Here is a 21,085-nt window from a genome sequence, read left to right on the forward strand (position 1 = left end):
TGAATCATTAAGCGTAAAACACTCATTATCTCAAAAAGTAGGTATTAATGCTATTGAAAATATTTTTTTGCATAGTTTCAAGTTGTTAAAAAACAAAGTTTTTACTAAAAAATCATATTTTTAAATATTTTTTATCCTTATATTTTTCAAATTTTTAAATTTTTTGAATGACAACAGAGTTTTAATTTCATTTTCCAAAGCAGAATATTTTTCTAAGTATTTTGATACATAAAAATCGAATTTAGGACGAGTAATTTATGAGTTATAAGTATTTAAATTTTGATAAGCGGAGTAGTGGACAAACATTTTGTGGGGTAACCCCATGCCACTCCTTAACTCATAAACTACTCGCCAAAAATTCGATTTTTATGACTCAAAATACTTAGAAAAATATTCTGCTTTGGAATATGAAAATAAAACTATGCTGTTATTCAAAAAAGTAAAAAAACTTAAAAAAATTATAAGGATACAAAATATTTAACTTGAAACTAAGTAAAAAAATATTTTCAAAAACATTAATACTTTTTGAGATAATGAGTGTTTTACACTTAATGAATCATCCTAAATAGTTAGGTACTTAGACATTGCTTAATTATATTGTAGCCGGTAGCGGTGTCGCACGAATGACGCTACACGAAAGATGAAAGATTTACGAGGATACGATGATCGAACGTAAGTTTAATTTTTTTATATGGTTTGAATATAAAAATATAAAATAGGTATGGTATTGTTAATCAATCATAAAAAGTTAAAGTTATCAAAAAAAAAGTTAATACAAATAATAACGCAATTATTTACTTTGTTTTTATACCTACTCATTAGGCATAGTTGGTACCTATTCAGAATTACGTAGATAAATAATTCAACATTTAATATAGGTAAAACTACAAAATTACGTGAAAAGCGTAATCATATGTAGTAAACGTATAACAATTAATTATTACTTATTTTATATTATAATAACATTTTGTCGGTATTTATTAGGTACTTTGTATGTATTTTCAAATGTGTATTTAAAAAAAAAAAATAATTTTAATTTTATACCGTCTAAAATGTGTATAATATAATGGTATAACGATACCAACGGTATGATTAATTATACCGTATTTTAATAAACACACTAATAAGCAAAGTTTAATACTGCTATCATAAAAAAATGAACCTACACATAAATTATAGGTAATTATAATAATATGGCGTAATTGGTATATATAGCAACACTGATGACATACGGGAACGGTGCATAGTACCTATCATTACTAATTTCTAAAATGCTGATAATTTATATTTTTAATGGCAAAGAAAGCAAAAAAAAAACTATTTTTATTAGTTTAAATAGATCATATATAGTCCGTAGTCTGTTAAAATAGGAAGGAAAATGTTGGCATAGTGTAAGTAGGTAGTAATGTAATAGGTACTCACCGAAAAATATATGGGACCCATACAGTTAAATACCGCGCTGGAAAAATACGGGACCTAACTAGTGTAAGTATAAGGTACCTGTAAAAACAAGACCCCAACTACTAACGAGTATGTAGTACCTGCAATTCAACCCTAGTAAATAGTAATTGAGACCCTACTCGGATGCGCCGTCCAATTTTATTAAGGCAACAGTTTTCTTACAACACAAATAGGGCCGAATAGCCAATTACAATATTATACACTTAATTCATAATTTAAAATGTTTTCCTAATATTTATATAATATTAATGTAATAAATCAATAAATGTCTTTTTATAATATCGTATTTTCCATAACTGTAAAGTATTAACTTAGGTAAATGTTTATGTAGAATGTAGATATTCCCTAGGCTCCTGTGTATAATGCAGTTTAACAATACATTGTATAATGATAGATATTCTTCTTTTATTATTTCTCCATCGTAAAACGTTATGTTTTACTTTGCTAATAATATATACTTTACTTTTCATATCAAGCGTAAAAGTGTGACTGTGTGAGTATGAATAGTATTATGATGATACGTACGAAATCAACCAATACTGCAGGCCGCGATATTAATTTTTAATTCGAACGACTAATGTTCCTATTAAGGGACCCGTCTCGTATAATACCTATACATACCTACTCGCTGTACACAAATTAATTATAGTAGTGTGAATGTATTGATATTCAACATTAAGGATGGTTTCTCGTAGCAAATTGCATATAGGTGGTGCTTTTGTGAATTAAAAATTGAAAAAAATTACGATAAATGGCGATTTTTAAAGTCAGTTCACCCAATTCACCTGCTCCGGTATATATACCTATGTCCCTACTCCCTATATACCCACACCCACCACATATAACCCATTACCCCAGATACGAAATTATAGAGAACGGTAAAAATCGCACAGGCGTACAACACTAAGGTCAACATTGCCACCAATATTAAATAACCATGGTTAGTACATATGAACATAATATGGTTTAAACCGCTCTTGGAAATTGTACCCGGCGTGCCATCGTCTGCTAAACTAGCAGCCACGTCAGCTGTAAAATCAATCTAAAATGTAAATACCTAATATAATTGTTTTTTTTTTTATATTATTGGCCTTGAACCGGCAAAATGTGTTTATTAAGAAATAAAATGTATATACTCAGGAAAAGAATAGAAAAACAGTAGTTAAATACATTTTTTTACCCTTCGGTATAAATCCTGGTTGCGCCAGTGCGCCACTGCAATACGGCATCCTCTTAACGGTCTTATACAGTGTTGGGTAGTTAGGTACTTAACGTAAATTACAAATTACTGTAACGCAATTACTTTTTCAGTAACGCAGCAGTAATTTCATTTTATTTTACTTAAAGTTAATCAAATGTAACAAAATTATGTTTGAAAAGTAATTTCTATGATGTAACGTACAAACGTAATTTTCCACGCTATTTACCTAATATCTATAATCTATATATTATATTTATTATATAACTGGTAATATGGCTAATATTAAATAATATACAATGTGTCCTTGGGTGAAGTGACCGGCCAACATCATGTGAAAGTATATCAAAAATGATGAAGAAATACCCTTTAAAGATTGAATTTAAATTTTTTATTTTTTTAGTTATGGGTAATTTAATTTTTTTTTATCAAATCCATGTGTATCACACATTTGTTTATGTATCTTCAAAACTTTTCATTTTTACGGAATTTTATTTTTATTTTTAAGCTATTTAACTGTCTTATCAACTGACATATGCAATTAAACCAGAAATGTGCTATATATTTTTATTAAATTAAAAAAAGAGAAAAAAGTTAGCAAAAATTAGTATTTTTAAAAGGAAATTGTGCATTATTCCAAATAATTTATTATTAACTATGAGTTTTTGTTGTTTGTATTATGACAACTATAATATTTACCGAATAGTATAAAATTAAACGATTGATGACCAATTAACCGACTTAATCCTAGATAAATTAAGATTTCAACGATTAACAGGAATATATTATGAAAACCAAACTTTCAAGGTATTTAGGTATATCAAGGTTTTATAATTAAAACCGCTAATTAAAATAATTAGCGCATTTCTAGTTCAAGTGCGTATGTCGGGGTGTTGATAGGACAATTAAATAGCTTTAAAATAAAAAAAAATTACATCAAAATGTTGAAAACTTTTGAAGATACATAAACAAATGCGTGATATGTTTTGATAAAAAAAAAGTTAGACCCAATCTTTAAAGGGTATTTCTTCATCATTTTTGGTATACTTTCATATGACGTCAGCTGGTCACTTCAACCCGGACCACATTATATACATTAATATTTTTTTTTTGTACTGAAGCCTCATTTATAATTTTGGCCCCTAGGCCTCAAAATGTCTTAATTCGGGCTTGCAGCCATCACGTTTGCAGTAGGTACATTTTGTAGTTAGGGTAGGTATAGGTACCTCTACCTAACTAATTTATTACGTTAACACATTTTGTTGAATATGTAACTAGTAAATTACGAATCTTTAAATATGCTACATTTAGAAAAATATACCTATGTAGCTGTGCATACAATATATTTCAGAGTTTTATACGCTCTTACCTATATATTTTATGGCGTACGATGTCGGTACGACGTAGGTACGATGTAGGTACCTACCTATTATACGTGGCGGTGGCTACGTTTCATTAAGAACCACAATTACTTTGTTTTTCAAGAATATATTAAATATTTAATGTTATAATCTTAGGTAACATTTATTTGTAGTTTAGTGTTTTTAAATGGCTTGTATTAATGATTTTTTTTTTCAAAAATGGATATGTAGGAATAGTCTAAGTACCTCAGTATTATAAATATTAAATTATAAAGTAAATGTTGTATTTTCTTGTGTGTTAGAATACCAATGAATGTTTACAGTGTTGACTATAGATAAAATATATTGACATAGGCCCCTTAATTTGCTACAGACGTAATATGTTTAGGTATTTATTTTCTCGAAAATGATTGTAAATATAAAATGCGGGTAAGTGGATGTCGCTCTGCTTTACAGTAGGTTACAAGTGGGCCATTCTACAATGGATTGTATTAAACTTGAATTCAATGATATACCTAATATCATTGTACTTATAAGAAAAATGTTTCTTAGCGGAAACAGTTTGTCAGTGAGGATATTTTATATCGTTGTTATTTATTATATCATGTAAGTTGAATTAATATTATAACATTTAATTATTATTTTTTATTCGTTTCTATGGTGATAAACAAAGCATTAGAAATTAAAATCTCATTTTTTAGCGGTTTTTCGTAATTTTTCGATGATTTTTCCCGTGGCATTAAATAACTATTAGTAATATCGAATAATGACCTCTTTAAAGTGGGTACTATTTTGATCCAAAAAAGATAAGGTACTATATTATGTTGAAATTGAAGCACTCCTTCTGGTAGAAATTTTGTACACAGGATATAAAAAAAAACCAACACCATTGAAAACCACTATAGTGGTTAGTTTTGAATCCGCTCAGAATCTAAAATGTTATACCCTTGCATAAATTATTGTATAAAATAAATAACCTATAGGTAGGTATATTTTTAATTTTTTTTGATCCAAAATCTCGAGTTTAGACATTCAATTGATAAAAATATCGACAATTTGAATAGAAATCTTAAATTTTTCAATGTATATAGTAGCCGTTTTAAACTAGGTTAGCTTGTGCCACAAACTTTGTGGTAAATTCAGTTATAAAAAATTTAACCATATCAAACTGGTACGTCGATATTGAGCCTATTGTATATAAGTACTCAAATTAGGTACCAAAAACAATCATCGACTTATTATTAACCTTGTATTACGATTATTATTGATGTATTTGAGAAATTTTTCCTTTATTTTAAAAAAATCATATTTTAAGGAAATTTAAAAAGTTATACATATTTGAAAAAACCTAGATTTTGATATATAGTTTATCAATTATTACTATTGTATTATACAATTGTCAATTAGGTACGCAGTACGAGTTTGCATTTTTACTTTAAATATAAAAAAGCCGGCCAAGTGCGAGTCGGACGCGCGCACGAAGGGTTCCGTACCATAATTCAATATTCAATATTTTCATTATAATATTATAATATAATATTCATATTTTTATTTACTACTAAATAATTACAAAATAAACAAAATATATAAGATAAATGGTTTGTTTGTGCCAGTGGCAACGACTTAAAACGATTCACTATTCACTATTCACGATTCTGTATTTAAATTTATAGAACGAATCATTTTATACGATGTCACTCAAGGCAACCATTTATAAACAAACATTTCGATCTGAAATCTCAAAATTCCCGTTTTAGCACCTACTGGGGTTGCTCCTCTCCCTTTTTTTAGTATTTGTTGTTATACCTAGCATCCACGGAAATACATAATCTGTGAAAATTTCAACTTTGTAACTTTCGTGGTTCATGAGATACAGCCTGATGACGGACAGACGGACGGACGAACAGCCGAGCGAAAGTAATAGGCTTCCGCAGGGAAACGTACGGAACCCTAAAAACCATATCATATATTATATATATATATATACATGATGACAGGATATGGGTACTATATAACATATATACATACACGACACAAAGACTATAAGCAAGCACGTCATAGTATCTAATAAATAATTGGCGTTCATGTATATTGAAATGTAGGGAAACGGCCTTATGGATTTTGACCCGACTAGGCCACAGGGCACAGAATACAGATAATGGCATTGTACATTGTCGATGGACAAGGGGGAAGGTACGATAATAGGAGGCCTCATAAAGCCAGTCCTGAAACGGCCTGTATTTTAGACGTGTGTCACCTTAACATATACGAGCATCTTCGCGACTTCGCATCACTCAGCATAATAATTTATTATTTGGACTTAAATATTTTAAATAAACACTTTAACTTTCAACGAGTGTGCATTTTATTCAACCAAACTACGACAATCCTCATCTCAACGGTCTTGCTACCTGCAACCGAAATACTACGCAATACCAAATTGATAGTTTACCACATTATTGGCATTGTAAGCTTTGCTGTACGGTATCTTACAAAGTACTTAGAATAATAACCAATCTTTAGCCCCAGCAGAAAAGAGCTTTTCAAATGTGAATTGGTAACTAATTTAATTTTAAAAATGTAACAAATTAGGTATTTAATAATAAATTATACTGTGTTGTAATATTTTATAGGTAGGTAAAGATTATTAAAACTAGACATTGGTTAACATGGGCGAATAGGTAGGAACTTATTTACCGGGATATATAATTTAATTATAAGGCTACAACTGCCCATAAGTAGGTATCTAGGGCATGTATATTATACAAGAAAAACCCTGAGAAGTTCTTTTCTATATCGTGGAAACTTGGACCGTGATTTATCACTTATACTTTTTGCTGAATTCATACTACCTAAATTCATGACAAATTATATAGGTATCATCACAGCATTTTGATACGCATCCTCCGCTCTTTACTTCGCCTATATCCAGTCCTGTAAAGAATACTTTTAAAAAGTACTTGAGTAAATACTCTAATACATTTTTTTTTAAGTATTTCAAATACTACTCAAATACTTTTGGTTTTTAATGTGGGTTTCTAATTATCGTAATATAAACACATAGGTAGTAGGTAATCCAATAGTTATCTAATAGTTTTAAAGTTAATATTTTTATTCAATATTCAATAACTTTTTTTAGAAATCTTGTTTTCACAAGCCTTTGGGTTTCGGCTAACACAGCAAAAATATTATTCTATTATTGTAGTTGACAATAATATTTTTCCAACCAATTATTTCGAATAAAAATAAAATGTTCGAAATAAAAAACCAAAGTATTCAATACCAAAAAGTATTTAATACAAAAAAAAGTATTTAAAATACCATTCAAAATACATCATGCTGAAAGTATTGAAAAAGTTATTCAATGCTTAAAAAAGTATTTGAATACTTTTACTCAAATACTTTTACTTAAATACTTTACAGGACTGCCCATATCACAGAACAATACAGAAGCGACACTCTGCTTGGTGGCCGATCTCTGGTGGTTTAGTGTTGATGTTGTAAATGATTCATCTGGTGGTTTAGAAGTGTTGTTGTGAACGATTTTTTTTACAATCAACGGTTTGTTGATTGTTTACATTTTGATCCTAAAACCTACTAATATAAAACTACAAGCATATATTGTTCTGTGCTACAAGTGTCTATTAAATTACAATTTTTTGCATTACGCGTTCAAAAATTATTTTTATTTTAATTATTATTAGCAATTATAATTATAAATAATAATTAAAATCATCATGGTTATCACGTGCGCTGCATCGTTTTGTTAAAATATGAGTGGACAGAAACAATCCAAGGTTTCGTTTTTCAGGTTTCCGAAGAATGTTGATGAGTAAGTAAAAATAGTATTATTAATTTATATTATTCTTTATACAGGTACCTAATATTATAGAATTGTTGACTTTTGAAGAAAAATTTGTTGTTATGGTATTTGTGCGTGTGTGGAAGTCGATAACGCACACGTACTATTGTTATTACTGGGCTATATATTTTATTATTATTGTATTCAGTATTTCCATATTACAGTATTTTTTATAAACATTTAAGTGTATTAAAATTATATAAGCTATATGGTATTATGTGATGTTTTAGGTGTAATCAATGGGCATCCTTAATTGGTCGGAATGACCTGGTAAATTGTAATGTTCAGTTTCAAAGAGTGTGTTCTGAACATTTTTAAGCTACATGCTTTACATCTTCATCAATAGGACGACAGCAAGTGCGTCTTATCAGTGGTGCTATGCCCTCAAAGAAGAAGCAAAACAATGCAGAGCTTGATACTGTCACTTTCAATGATGAAACCGCAACTTCTGAGGGACAAGTATCTATGATGACTGTAACAGATGTTTGTGACGAAAAAATGTTTTAATAATGTTGAAATTCCAACTGATGTATCACAAATGGTGATTGAAAGTTGTTCAACTGTATTGTCATTTAAGTACCAAAGTAACTTAAGTAGTTCAAGTTTGTCTTTAGCATCAACAAGTAGCTTTTATTCAATGACTTTGACACAAACATCGTTACAATTATCATCAGGTACCCCACGAAAAAGTAAACTTAGGAAAAGTATGAAATATAAATATGATCAGTATAAGGATTTACTTAAGCAATTCACTGAATTACTATAATCTGTAGATAGAGCATAACATCCCACAATTCAAGATTTCCATGAGTTATGTGATACATTTTTGAGGCCTGGCATCGCTAAGTTTGTTAAAATATCCTTCCTTAAATATCAAATCATCTAAAGGTTTCCGGTATTCTAATTCAGTGAAACAATTTGCACTTAAAATTCATTTTATTGGGCCTAAAGTATATTGTTTAATTAAAACAACTTGTAATTTGCCAAATATAAGAAATTTACAAAAAGTCACTGAACGTTGGGAAATAAATACTGGTTTTAGTGACTTGGTGTTCAAAGTGTTAACTTTAGAAGGTAGTACCATGTCTGCAAAGAGTAAAGAATGTGTTTTATGTGTAGATGAAATGTCTATTAAAGCTTTTCTTTATTATAATACTGTTAAAGATCAAATTATTGGATTCCATAACACTGGCTCCATCAAAACGCATGAGCTAGCTAAATCAGTAATGGTAATTATGATTCGTGGCTTGCATGATATTTGGAAGCTGCCTCTATGTTACTTTTTTGTTGCATCTAATTGTTCTGGTTATGATTTGTAAAGCATAATTTTTAACTGTATTCAAAAATTATCCAGTATTTCTTTTAATGTTAAAATAATGATTTCTGATTTGGGGTCCAATTTTAAAAAATTTGCTGATCAACAAGGTATTACACCAGAAACACCTTATCTTAATGTATCAGGAAAAGAGATTGTTTTTATGTTCGATCCTCCTCATTTACTTAAAGCAACAAGAAATAACTTTTTCAACTATAAATTTGAATGTAATAATAAAATTGAATAAATCAATGCTATTACCTTTATATTATTATAGATCCTAGGGATAGAAACATATCTATATGCTTAATGGTTGATAGACTATATAGTCATCCTAGATCGGTGCTTATTTTCTTTAGACTGTAAGCGTTTATGGAAAAAGTATAAATACTTAAATTTTAATACTATTATTAATATTTCTCAAAGTGTATTAAAACATTAATTTACCATACATTTTAATAATTTATCTGTGTGAAATAGTACATATAATTTTAGTTTTTACCTAATTTAGAAAAAAAAATTAATAAAATGAAGGTGGATCACCACCTTGTGAGTATAAATAGTGTGTGTTAGACGACATGGCTAAATTCACTATTATAATCTCAACTTGCATGAAATATCTTACAGTCCCTCCATACAAGGCTGGGCATTAAGGAGGTAAAAATTTAAGTTACTTTTGACTTTTCATTAACTTTACTGTTAACTTACTAAATTACTTTTTTAATTAACGTGAAATTTACAAATTATATTTTATTTGAAGAAGTAATTTAAGTTAATTTATTTTGTTTTTAACTTTATTATATTTAACTACTTCTGTCTATTTCATTTTCATGCAAAAAAATCATTCCTCCTAGATAGAAAACTGAATTATTAAAAAAACAATAAAAGGTACAACACACACAATATGGTGTTACTAATTAGTTATGAAAATATATTTATATTAAATTCATTCTAATGTGCGTACATATTACAATATATATTTTATTTTACAGTTGACTGACAACAGTCTTGTTTGAGAGTTTCTGTGGATCATTGTCTGCTGTCTTTATTTGAAAAATCAATTGTTAAATAATATTTCAAACTATGAGTTCGTCATCATTGGTAAGTAATATATTAATAATTTGACTATGTATATGGGATGTTTATGGAAAATTTGAATGAACTATGATTTCATTTTAATCAGGAAAATCCTGTTTTTCAATTTGATATTTAAAAGAGCTCTAGTTACTGAATTTATAAGTACTCTAATGATAAATAGATTCACCTAATATATATTTTTTATTCGCATAACAGCAGATTAATAAAGCTAAATATGAGTATATATATAGCAAGCGCCTAGGTAAGTTATAATTATTATCAGTACTATCTATTGCTATGTTATATTTAAATAAGAATGCATAAACTACGACCAAACCATTTTTAAACTGCTCCAGGTTTGGTATCTGGGTTTAATAAATTATAACGTAAACTTCACCCTGTATGTTGTATATATTTAAATATGAAATATACAACTTAAAATTTATGAAAAACATTGTAAGTTAATTTTATGTATAAAATAATTCAATACTCACTTTGCTTTATATAACAATATTTTTCTAACAAATTCAAGAGGCTCCTGGTAGTATGAAATATAGGCATCCAATAATTTTTTTTTAATAAATATTTCTTAAGAGGACGCTACCTACCCATGCATTTGTTGTCTCCATCTTACACACGTAAGAAATGGCATATTTTTGTTAACTAGTTTCGTTAGTGTGTTGTTAGTTTTGATATTAGAGCAAATTAACCGATGATCAAACTTTAAGGTACTAACTTAATCTGTACTTAAGCGTTCAACATTTTTTTCAATAATTTAATTTTCAAGCAAGATATAGGTGAGATATATCACAAATTAAAAATGCTCATAATATCTCCCTTGAAAATTAAAACATCAAATAAAAGCCGATGATTTATCATAGATCATGTTCTCATCTATAAGTTTGATAAATATCAATACACTATTGAAAAACGTGATCGAAAATTCGAGACGAGACATCCTCCTAATAAAATAAATAAATATTATGTATAAATTGCATAAACAATTTTTCATTTTTTGTAGTATCAAAATATTTTAATTGTCATTGAGCTCTTTATAGACAACTTTTCTATTTTTTTTAATATCAATAAATAAATAAATAAAAGTTTGATAAGTGAATGGCATTATAATGTAATACAATGTTCCTCTTAAGATGTTATATTAGAAAACAATTAATGATAGATATTAGAATGTCATTTGAAGTTTGAATTACAACTTAGTCAGTCATTATTCTACATGGAGAGAACTGGCATGTTCTCTAAAGGAGTAGAGTATATTAGACCAATAACAGAATAAATTATATTTTATACACATAATTCACACATTGTAAATGTTCAAAAAATTTTTGATTTTTTAGAAAAATTAGGATATATTTTTGGTATTATTTCACTTACTTTTATCACTGTTGGTCCACAATAAAATAATACATATTTTTCTTAAACTATTAACCTTATAAACTTGTGTGCACTATATGCAATTAAATAAACTAAAATTAAATTGTATTATACTAATTTATAGTTTTTCTGTAAAATGATACAATAAATATTCATTAAGCGAACACATCGACACACACATCCCTACACAAAACTAACAAAACCATTAATAATTACAAATTTTTAAGACACAACTTCAGTTGTAAAATTTGTTTTGAAAGACTTAAAATAATCAAACTGATTAATATTAATATTTTACATACAACATAAATCAAGACCAGTATACACGACGGTATTTTATCTAAAAACTTTTTGTCACTTCAGTTAACATATATTAGCATTTTGCGTATAATTCTATAATACTAATGTTCATGATCTGATACAGTTATTTAATGTTTATGTTTATACAAGTCTACTAATACAGCTTGATAATAGATAATCTTAAAATTATTTACATTGAGTATTTCATAAATTAGAATAGTATTAGTTTGTATAGGAAGATTTAGTAAATATTTAATCACACCATTTATTGAGTTTAGAGATAATGTTATTAAAAGTTCCTCCCTAAATAGATATAACATATGAGAAAATAGATTGCACTAAAACTAAATAAATGATTCTTTTATAGCTTACATCTAATAATTTACCTGGCTTCATGAAATGGATAGAACAATTGCCTATCTCAGTCTGTAATCTATTATTAAGCCAAGATATTTCATTCATTTACCTTTTCAAGTTTTACGCATTTTGGGTCAAAATTGGTAATGAAACTAGGATAACATTTTAGAGACTGGGCGACCAAATTATGACCATGTAAAACATTATTAACACATTGATTGCGTATGTTTTTATGCAGTTTTCAACAGTGCGTATGATGAAAGTATAAACAATAAAAAAAAATTAAGGAACTTCTTAAAACGACGTATGTATACATAGTAAAAAACATGCGTTTAATCCACTCTAAATAATAATTAATTGACATTCAGCCATGTGTAAGAAATATTAAACCATTTATTTTAAATGTTTGTTAGACGCCAAATGGCATCAAACACGTTGCTGGATGAGCCGCATTCAACGTGTTAACAGGTGAATTAAAACAAATAAATATAGATGTTAGGAAGTTTAACTTTAACTTATTCTTAAGAACTGAGCATACACAATCATTTAAAATCGCATTTGCTTCATAGTTCAAGTTATCAACTGTTGGTTTAAGTATTAATATAATTGAATCATCGGCGAGACTTAATATTTCCATATTTATATTCAATACTGTTATTGTTTTATAGCATATAACATAACCATACTAAAATAATCATTTACATTAACTGTTTGGATTAAGTCACTTAAGAAATAATTTAATAGGTAATTAGCAACTCCACAAATGCCTGAGAATTCTAGTTTTTTTTTAGAAATAAATCATGATTAACACACTCAAAGGCTTTTTGTACGGCTTGAAAAATACCCATTACTTTATAATTAACATCAGTATATCTACGAAAAAATTTATCTAGCTCAAAAAGGCATCAGTTGTTGACCCAGATAAATATAAGATTGAGACTAAAATAATTATTTTTACTGAGCCTAATAAGGCTACGACATCATTGAAATGTGCCTTAATACTACTTATAGTAATTTGAAAAACGGAAAAATTATTATTAGATAAAGGTGTATCCACTAAAGAGTCCATATTTTATATATATAAATATTTGAAATAGCATATTATTATTAATTTAAGAACTTAAAATTTACCTACTTTAAAATGGATTTTACATTATAAATTTACTAATTAATTACAGCTTATCGAATCGTTTGAATTGTATCAATTGTTATTCTACCAATTTACTGACTGAAATAACTTAATATTAATTATCGTTCAATGTTCTAAATTATAAACAAATATTTTTTTAGATAACCTTTTAACAATGGCAAAAAAAGAACATCAAGGTGGAGATTTCACAACAGCCCAAAGAATATGTAAAGGTTTAATTACACATAAATCGAGAGATTTGAATGTTCTACTGCTTACAGCCAGTGTATTTTTCAGTAACCAACATTTTGATGAATTTATTGGCTACTTAGAACAAGCAAAAAGTATTAACCCCAAATGTTCCGAAGTTTTAAGGAACTTTGGATTGGTTTATATGAGAAAATCCCAAAAGGATTTAGCAAATGAATACGCAATAAGACCATATGGTGTGGATGCACGGCCAGATTATGCAGAAATTTTGTTTGAAACCAACGATTTAATTACGGCTGAAGCATCTTATATACGTGCTATAAGTCTCAAACCCGAATTACATGAAGCACGTAATAAGTAGGTACGGAAAACTACTTTTAAAATTAAACATAATATAAGAGGCTAAAATGGAGTTTAAGATTGCCCACAAAAGCGCAAAAGAATGTCCAGAAACATTAAACAATTTAGCAGATGTATATTATAAGAGCGGTAAATTTGGAAAATCTATTTTGAAATATAAACAACTCTTAGAAACAAACCCCGATCGGACGAATGCTTGTTTTCAGTTGGGAATGGCATACTTAAAACTTGAAGACTACCATAATGCAAGTGATGCATTTAAGAATGCAATAATACTCGATCCCAAAAATGTATTATTTTTAAGAAAACTAGCAGTTACAGTAGATATTTACCAAAAATGTTTGAACCTCAAGCCTGAGGACTTTGATTTAAATTTCGAACTCGCTTTAATGTATTTCAATAACATTCAAAATTATCATGAAGCTGTAATATATCTTAAAAAATGTAGTCAATTAAATCCGGGTAGAATTGACATATACAAAAAGCTTTTTGAAACATACGGAGAAACTAAAGATCATTTAAATGCATCCGATGCTTGCATGTCCATGGGGAATTTGTATCTGGAGAAGGATGATTATAAAAATGCAAGAAACTCATTCTGTTGTGCGGTACTTATGAACCCGAGGAATGCATTTGGTCATTGGAAAATGGGCCTGACATTGTATCAACTGGGACATGAGGAATTGGCTTTTAAAAAGTAATAATTATTCAACACAATTATAAGTTTAAAATTTGCTCTAAGCATTCTCCTAATAATTTTTAAATTGGTAAAATTTTACGCTTTTCTCTTACTTCAATGACTTTATTAATGTATATTATAAAAATTACAATAAGAAACATATGTGTAGGTAATAGGTATGTGACGTTTACTTAAATCTTAAAACAAATTTATTATATTTACATTTACCATTTAATAGTGTGCTTAAACTTTAAAAGAATATGTAATGTACATCTTTTCTTTGGTAAATTATTTAAAATCAGTCAAATTTAAAACAATTTAAAAAAATTAATTCTTTATGAACAATAATATACAATTTTCTTAAGTATGAATTATAGGTTTAATTCTGTAATGGACAATTCGTTAAATCTTTACAGTATAAGTATTAATCAAATTATTCATTTTTCAACAGATACAAACATTGAATAGCAATAGAGCTGGACATTTCCGATGGCTATTGCGATATGGTGGTAATATTTTATAAACATGGCCTACTCGAACAAGCCAAAGTATTTTATGAAATGGCAATCAAGTTAAGTCCAGACGACCATGACAACGCTCGGTTAATTTGGCCGATATGTCAATGAAAAAAATGGATCTTGATGACGCTATGACAGACAATGAAAAGCAATAGAATATGACAATACACCTGTCAAGTAGATGTTAATTTGATATTCCACATCTTCAAACGACAATAATTCATCCTGGTAATATTTGGTACCTTTAGACCTGTTTTTTTTTTATAAATTACAATACAATTATTATTATTTAGGTAATAATGAAACAATTTCTTAAAGACACGGATTTAATTATGGTGTGTTTTACTGTTTTCCAAATTTTTAGAAATGAATAATTTGTAGTTTAACTTACTGATTTACTAAATTCTTCAAAAGCATTTTGTTAACTAGTATTATTATCATGTGCTTTAATTATACATTTAATGATCTACCCATGATAATTGATATTAATATTAGTCATGTAATATATTTTTTTGATTTCAGGTTCAATTACGTTGAACACCATAAAGATTTGTCTCAACCCAGGAAATATTGATGTTTTTTGTAATATTTATTTATAACAAATTAACTAAAATCATAATTTTTGGTTTTAATATATAATCTTTTGAACTTAAAATGTCTGTAAAAATAACTGTGTTTATATAAGTTTTAGATTATTAGGTAACAGTGTGAGATTTGTTGTTTTAAATTTTCAAACCTTAGATTTAAAAATTGAACATTTTATAATTTTTTAACTACTATAAATTTGAAAGTTTTTCATATTTTGTCTATATGTAATTTATTTATAGAAAATGATTATCGTTTGACAATAAATTAATATACTGGTTTTTGATTATCCAATGTTTATATTTAAAAGCTTGTAAAAAATGTAATTCACTTTTAAGTAAACTTTTTTTATATTTGATTTAGGAAAACTTTAGGGCAATCTTGTATTACATTTTCATAGCTTAGGTATAATAAAAGCTAAATTTTTATGACTATCAATTGCAAAATAATTTGCCATTTTTTGTGTTTTTTATGAATTTTATCAACAATTAAACTTCAAACCCTTATAAAAAATTATTGTGGATTTACGCTTTACTTGTTTTCTAATTTCCACTAACATCGACTTTTGATAATTTTAGTATCGTAGGTAGTTCATAACAAATTTGAATTTTGATTAAATTAAATAATTAACAAGCTTTTGAACTAATACAAAATGTATTTAACTGGTATTGGTGTAGTATTTAAAATATTATTTAGAACTTTTACAATTATGTGTTTACTGTATATTACTATAACGTTTTAGGTATACAATATTTAAGGCATTTAATAATTTTTTTAAATTATATAAAAAAAATAAAATTAAAAAATATTGATTTGATCAAGTTATTTAATTTGTCATGTCTTCCTGTTACACTCTTCTTTAGTATTTTTATATATCTGTGATATATAAATACGATTTAAGAATCGTTATTATAAATAATATAATATCTATGGTAATCTAAAATTTTACACTTTTCAAAAATGTTCATTGGCTCTTATCTATACTGTCTATAATACCATATTGTATAAAATAATATTGTTCAAATGTATTATTATTTATAATATTTTATCGTACCATAAATGGCGAATACTATGTGTATAATATGGATTAATACATGGTATTTTATCGTACTTTACGTCTGGTATGGTTTTAAAAATATTGTACTCATTAACTAACATATGCACTGCACTACACGGTGAATAGAGTGCCTTGATAATAATAATATAATCTCTGGCAAGGCACTCACGATTAAAGACATCTTTATATGTTTAAGCTGGTTCGAACTACTACTATTGAACGTCTATTATACCAGGGGTATGAAACTCCGTGAACTGGCCGAATCGGGCGATTGTGGCCATGAACACGGTTCCATTGGGGGCGTGGCATACGTGAAATAGGAAATGGTAAACAAGCAAAACCCGCGTAACGTATCCCGCCATAATCTTGGAACCGTTTTCATAATATTGGTAACCATAGGCCTAACATCATGTTGGTGCGTGGAACCGTTACCATGTTTTTAGCTGATCGAGTTTCGCTTCTATGTTCTACGATTATACCAACGCTACCGAGATAACGCTTCTCGTTTGCGCATCCAAATGACGGAACTCCGCCGCTTCGTACCCAAATTTCTTCCACTCTACCATCTAGTCACTGCCTTAAATTCCCCCACTCGCTACGCACAACCGGTGGTCGAGATCGGACGAATTTTGGTCGGCGATCGCTAGTCGCCACCACGATTAAAGATATAATAATATCTTTAATCGTGGTCGCCACCCAGAAGCGTTCTATCGTCCATCGTTGGCGTTAGTATAGTACAACTAGTACAAGGTCTATGATTGTCCGTTAATAGACATTTCTATAATACTATCATAGTGTCATTTGACTAATTTGTCTTTGTCTAGCGACGACGCACAAACGAAATATCAAAATATCAACGACCGCCCCTCAGTCTTCGGTGGTTGATCAATACCACGGACTAAGATAGTATGGACTGGTATCGACTACCTTATCAGTGGCCCTAAAATGTTTCTAAAGCCGCCGTAAGGTACAACTAGGGGTAAAAGCGCCATCTATACGTGTATTATAAAAACACAATAATTAGAATTAGAAAACATAAAAAATCAAATTTTCAAAATAATAAATATTAATAATATACTGCAAAAATAATATTATAATTTATAATGTACTCATTACTGACTGACTACGCAAAATTGTAATATATTATGTAAATATACAATATTACTAACTTTATTTGACACTAGGAGCGCTTTTACCCCTAGTTGTACGTTTCGGCGGCCTATTTGGACGGGGGAGTGGCGGTGTCGAAACATTTGAGGACCATTCCTCTACTACCCCCCAACCTTGTCGAACCAGTCCATACTGTCTTAGTCCGTGTCAATACATTGAGTACATACAGAACGGCGAAAGTACTGCTCGTTTCTAATTTACTGTAACATAGGTCCGGTGCTCAGATTTTTGGTCTGCGAAACGTTTATCACGGATAAACGCGGTCAGCGCCGAACAATAGGGCAGAGTCTCGATACCCGCTATTCCACCGATCGTCTTGGGTCATTGTTACCGTTGCGCACTTGCGTGTTCCGTCTGATTGAGCATTTGAAGATCAAAATCCTGTACGATGACGACCAACGATCTGAAACCACAATGTGACCCCGACGACGAAATCGTCGTCGTCACTGCCAACTCGTCCACCAACTCTGCTGATACTGTGACCACCAGCTCCGTGAATACCGCCACTACCACAATCCTGGACTTGCCAACCGAATTGATTGAGTATATTTGCTGCTATGACTCGTTAAAATTGATTGACGTCTTTAACCTTGCTGTTTCACATTCCAAACTCAAAAACTCCTTGTTCCACGAACGAAACTATTGCCTCTGGAAATCCAAATTCATACAAAAGTACCTATACTTGTGTGTTGTACTTTTTTTGGCTTGCTTATAACGGATATTTTATTTGTGTTAGATACGGTTTGTTGGACGACGAGGAATATAGAGTTGTTATCGACGAACAAAACACTTGGAAAGACGAGATCATGTTGCGAATGAGTTTGGATAAAGCAGTACCCGCTGAAATTATACAAATGCCATGCAAGTACATGAAGTTTAGAAATATACCATATCATTCATATCCGTTTAATCAATATTTGCACTCAAAAAATGAAGGCCATAGATATTATATTCTATCAGCGATTGTAGCTTATTATAAGCAACTACAGAGTAACAAATGGTATTTTTGTGGTTTAGAGTAAAGTAGAATAATGTTTGACTTATCAATATTTATTTTTATCATTCAGCAGTTATGAAAATTATGATCTATTGTACATGGCACATCAATTTCTTATGTATTCGTGCCAAGTATATTTTGGTTACAAGTTACGGAATTTCTTAAGTTTACCACCGGCAGAACAAATTGTTGAAAGAGGATTTTACTTACTTGAACGTTGTTGGTGTCCTACAGTTGACGTACCATATCGCGATATAAGTAAGTCTACACTAAAAAAAACTATGTAATTTTGATACATTTGTAATGAATGGTGATAATTGTGTTCCTAATGTTTTTCACAGACAAAAGTTTAAATGATATGGCTATTGATGTGTGTAATCGCATTCGTTCAGCAAACCCAATCCATCCTCTGTTTGCAAATGAAAATTGTTTGAAACAAGTGGTTGAACGAGGAAAATGTAATCTTGATCATGATTTATTTGATGAAACCAGCACAATGTTTATACTTGAAAACATAAGTCAAATCATATTTTCAGAAAATCAACTGGTTTGTCATTGTAACAATGACTTAAATTGCTTTTTTTTGCAGAAGGTATGTTTTCATCTCAATTATTTTATTATTCATAGTCAATAATGATACAAATAATTGATCTAGGTTATTGAACGGAGAAAAGGTTCTGTATTTTTGTTGTGTGTAATATTTGAATCGGTTGCTCGACGATTAGGAGTAAAAGTTATAATAACACCAACTGCTTACAGTTGTAAAGACAGTTATGTATCCTGGTCATCTTCATGGCCGGGAAACAAATGTAAGAACCCTACATGCTACGTGGTAGATATCGCTGGTGTCTTGCGGAAGGTTAGTTCAGTCTCAGGAAAATTGCAAGAACAGTATATTGGAAATTCTATACCTGACGTAAGTACTCATAATTTATAAAAATATATTATAACTCGTATAAATAGAATACTCGTAGGAACTTGTACCTAACTCATATGTCATAATAACAAAAATTTTGTTTTTTCATTTAGTTAATATTTTATTTTTTTTTTTATTGAACCAACATTTTTATATTTACAATCTGTATTTACATGTTATACTGCAATAGTTAAATTGATGATATTTGATTGACGGGAGGGGGAAGCCAACCCACTGGTGGCACCCCTTGGAAAGCGATCAACAGACACCTATAATAGTTTTATATATAGTTGGTGAATAGAAACAAATTCAAATGTAAATATTGTTACTTTGATGTCCACCCTATGTGTTATCAATATATTTTCATCATATTATGAATTGTCAACATATTGGTTTTCAACAACTAGTTTTTATCATCATTTTTATTCAAATACTACAGAAAAATATAAAATATGTGGTCTTACAGAAACATAACTATATGAAATTCATGATTATTCGGGAAAATTTATTTGTGGAGACAATACTGGAATATAAATAGCTAATAGGGCATAGGCGATAGGCCTCTTAAACTAATCTTTTCTAATAAATTATAAACCATTTAACCAATTTTAATGAAAATTGTATACAGATTAATATAATTTATAGGACTTATAATTTTATTATTATATAATACAGTAGAAACCGTTTATAATAACGTTCAAGGGACCAAAGAAAATAGGTCATAATAACCGGTTGTCATTATAACCAAAATGACTAAAATTAAATTATAACTTCAATACATATTATTATTATTATTTACTTATGTAATGTATAATATAGAAAAAAAGTAAAGATAAGAACATTTAATTATGTACATATTATTTAAATTAATTAATTCAATTATTGTTTTAAAAAAAAATCTGTTGTCTCATTTTGAAACTCTTGTTCGATTTTGTCTCAAGCTTTCCATATGTTAGAAATTGTAGAGTGACCTACCCAATTCATTAGGTATGTGGACATTTTTTTCACTTTTTTTTTTAAAAGAAACATGACATTTGATTTTTCTTCAATTGTGGATTGCTTTCGTTTCCACATTTTACAATTTCAAAATATTTAACACAAGAACACAAAACACATTTAATCTCAAGACGATTACTGGTAC

At 28.9% G+C, this 21,085-nt stretch overlaps 2 protein-coding genes across 9 annotated transcripts in view; both read left to right on the plus strand.

Moving 5' to 3' along the window:
- Positions 1–7,605: 7,605 nt before the first annotated feature.
- Positions 7,606–16,021, plus strand: LOC100568507. 7 transcript variants are annotated; one of them, XR_003839571.1, is made up of 6 exons: positions 7,606–7,852; positions 8,113–9,111; positions 10,190–10,298; positions 13,614–14,719; positions 15,153–15,447; positions 15,742–16,021. XR_003839571.1 is itself a non-coding variant. In XM_029490303.1 (6 exons), exons 5-6 carry the CDS (start codon positions 14,070–14,072, stop codon positions 15,163–15,165), a joined length of 663 nt encoding a protein of 220 aa, XP_029346163.1. In that variant the 5' UTR covers positions 7,606–7,852; positions 8,113–9,111; positions 10,190–10,298; positions 13,614–13,679; positions 13,750–14,069; the 3' UTR covers positions 15,166–15,686. The 7 variants fall into 7 exon arrangements, 5 of the variants coding, with proteins under 5 accessions (XP_029346163.1, XP_016662116.1, XP_016662118.1 ...); XR_003839572.1 differs by lacking the exon at positions 15,742–16,021 and adding an exon at positions 15,513–15,686; XM_029490303.1 differs by lacking the exon at positions 15,742–16,021 and having other exon boundaries at positions 13,614–13,679; positions 13,750–14,719; positions 15,153–15,686.
- A 2,093-nt stretch (positions 16,022–18,114) lies between these two features.
- LOC100576037 overlaps positions 18,115–21,085 on the plus strand; it is a 5,999-nt gene continuing 3,028 nt past the window's right edge. The window contains exons 1-5 of one of the 2 annotated variants that reach the window (XM_008187537.3): positions 18,115–18,703; positions 18,768–19,031; positions 19,099–19,286; positions 19,370–19,620; positions 19,684–19,944. In XM_008187537.3, the coding sequence (XP_008185759.1) occupies positions 18,420–18,703; positions 18,768–19,031; positions 19,099–19,286; positions 19,370–19,620; positions 19,684–19,944 (1,248 nt within the window). In that variant the 5' untranslated portion in view covers positions 18,115–18,419. The remainder of the gene's footprint in view (positions 18,704–18,767; positions 19,032–19,098; positions 19,287–19,369; positions 19,621–19,683; positions 19,945–21,085) is intronic. The other variant, XM_003246272.4, reaches the window with a different exon arrangement.

Source organism: Acyrthosiphon pisum, chromosome A2 (genome assembly GCF_005508785.2).
Source record: "Acyrthosiphon pisum isolate AL4f chromosome A2, pea_aphid_22Mar2018_4r6ur, whole genome shotgun sequence".
NCBI lineage: Eukaryota > Metazoa > Arthropoda > Insecta > Hemiptera > Aphididae > Acyrthosiphon > Acyrthosiphon pisum.

What these genes read in the sequence shown, in the direction of transcription:
- LOC100568507 (XM_016806627.2), top strand. Translation starts at nt 14,070, where the DNA reads ATGGAGTTTAAGATTGCCCACAAAAGCGCAAAAGAATGTCCAGAAACA.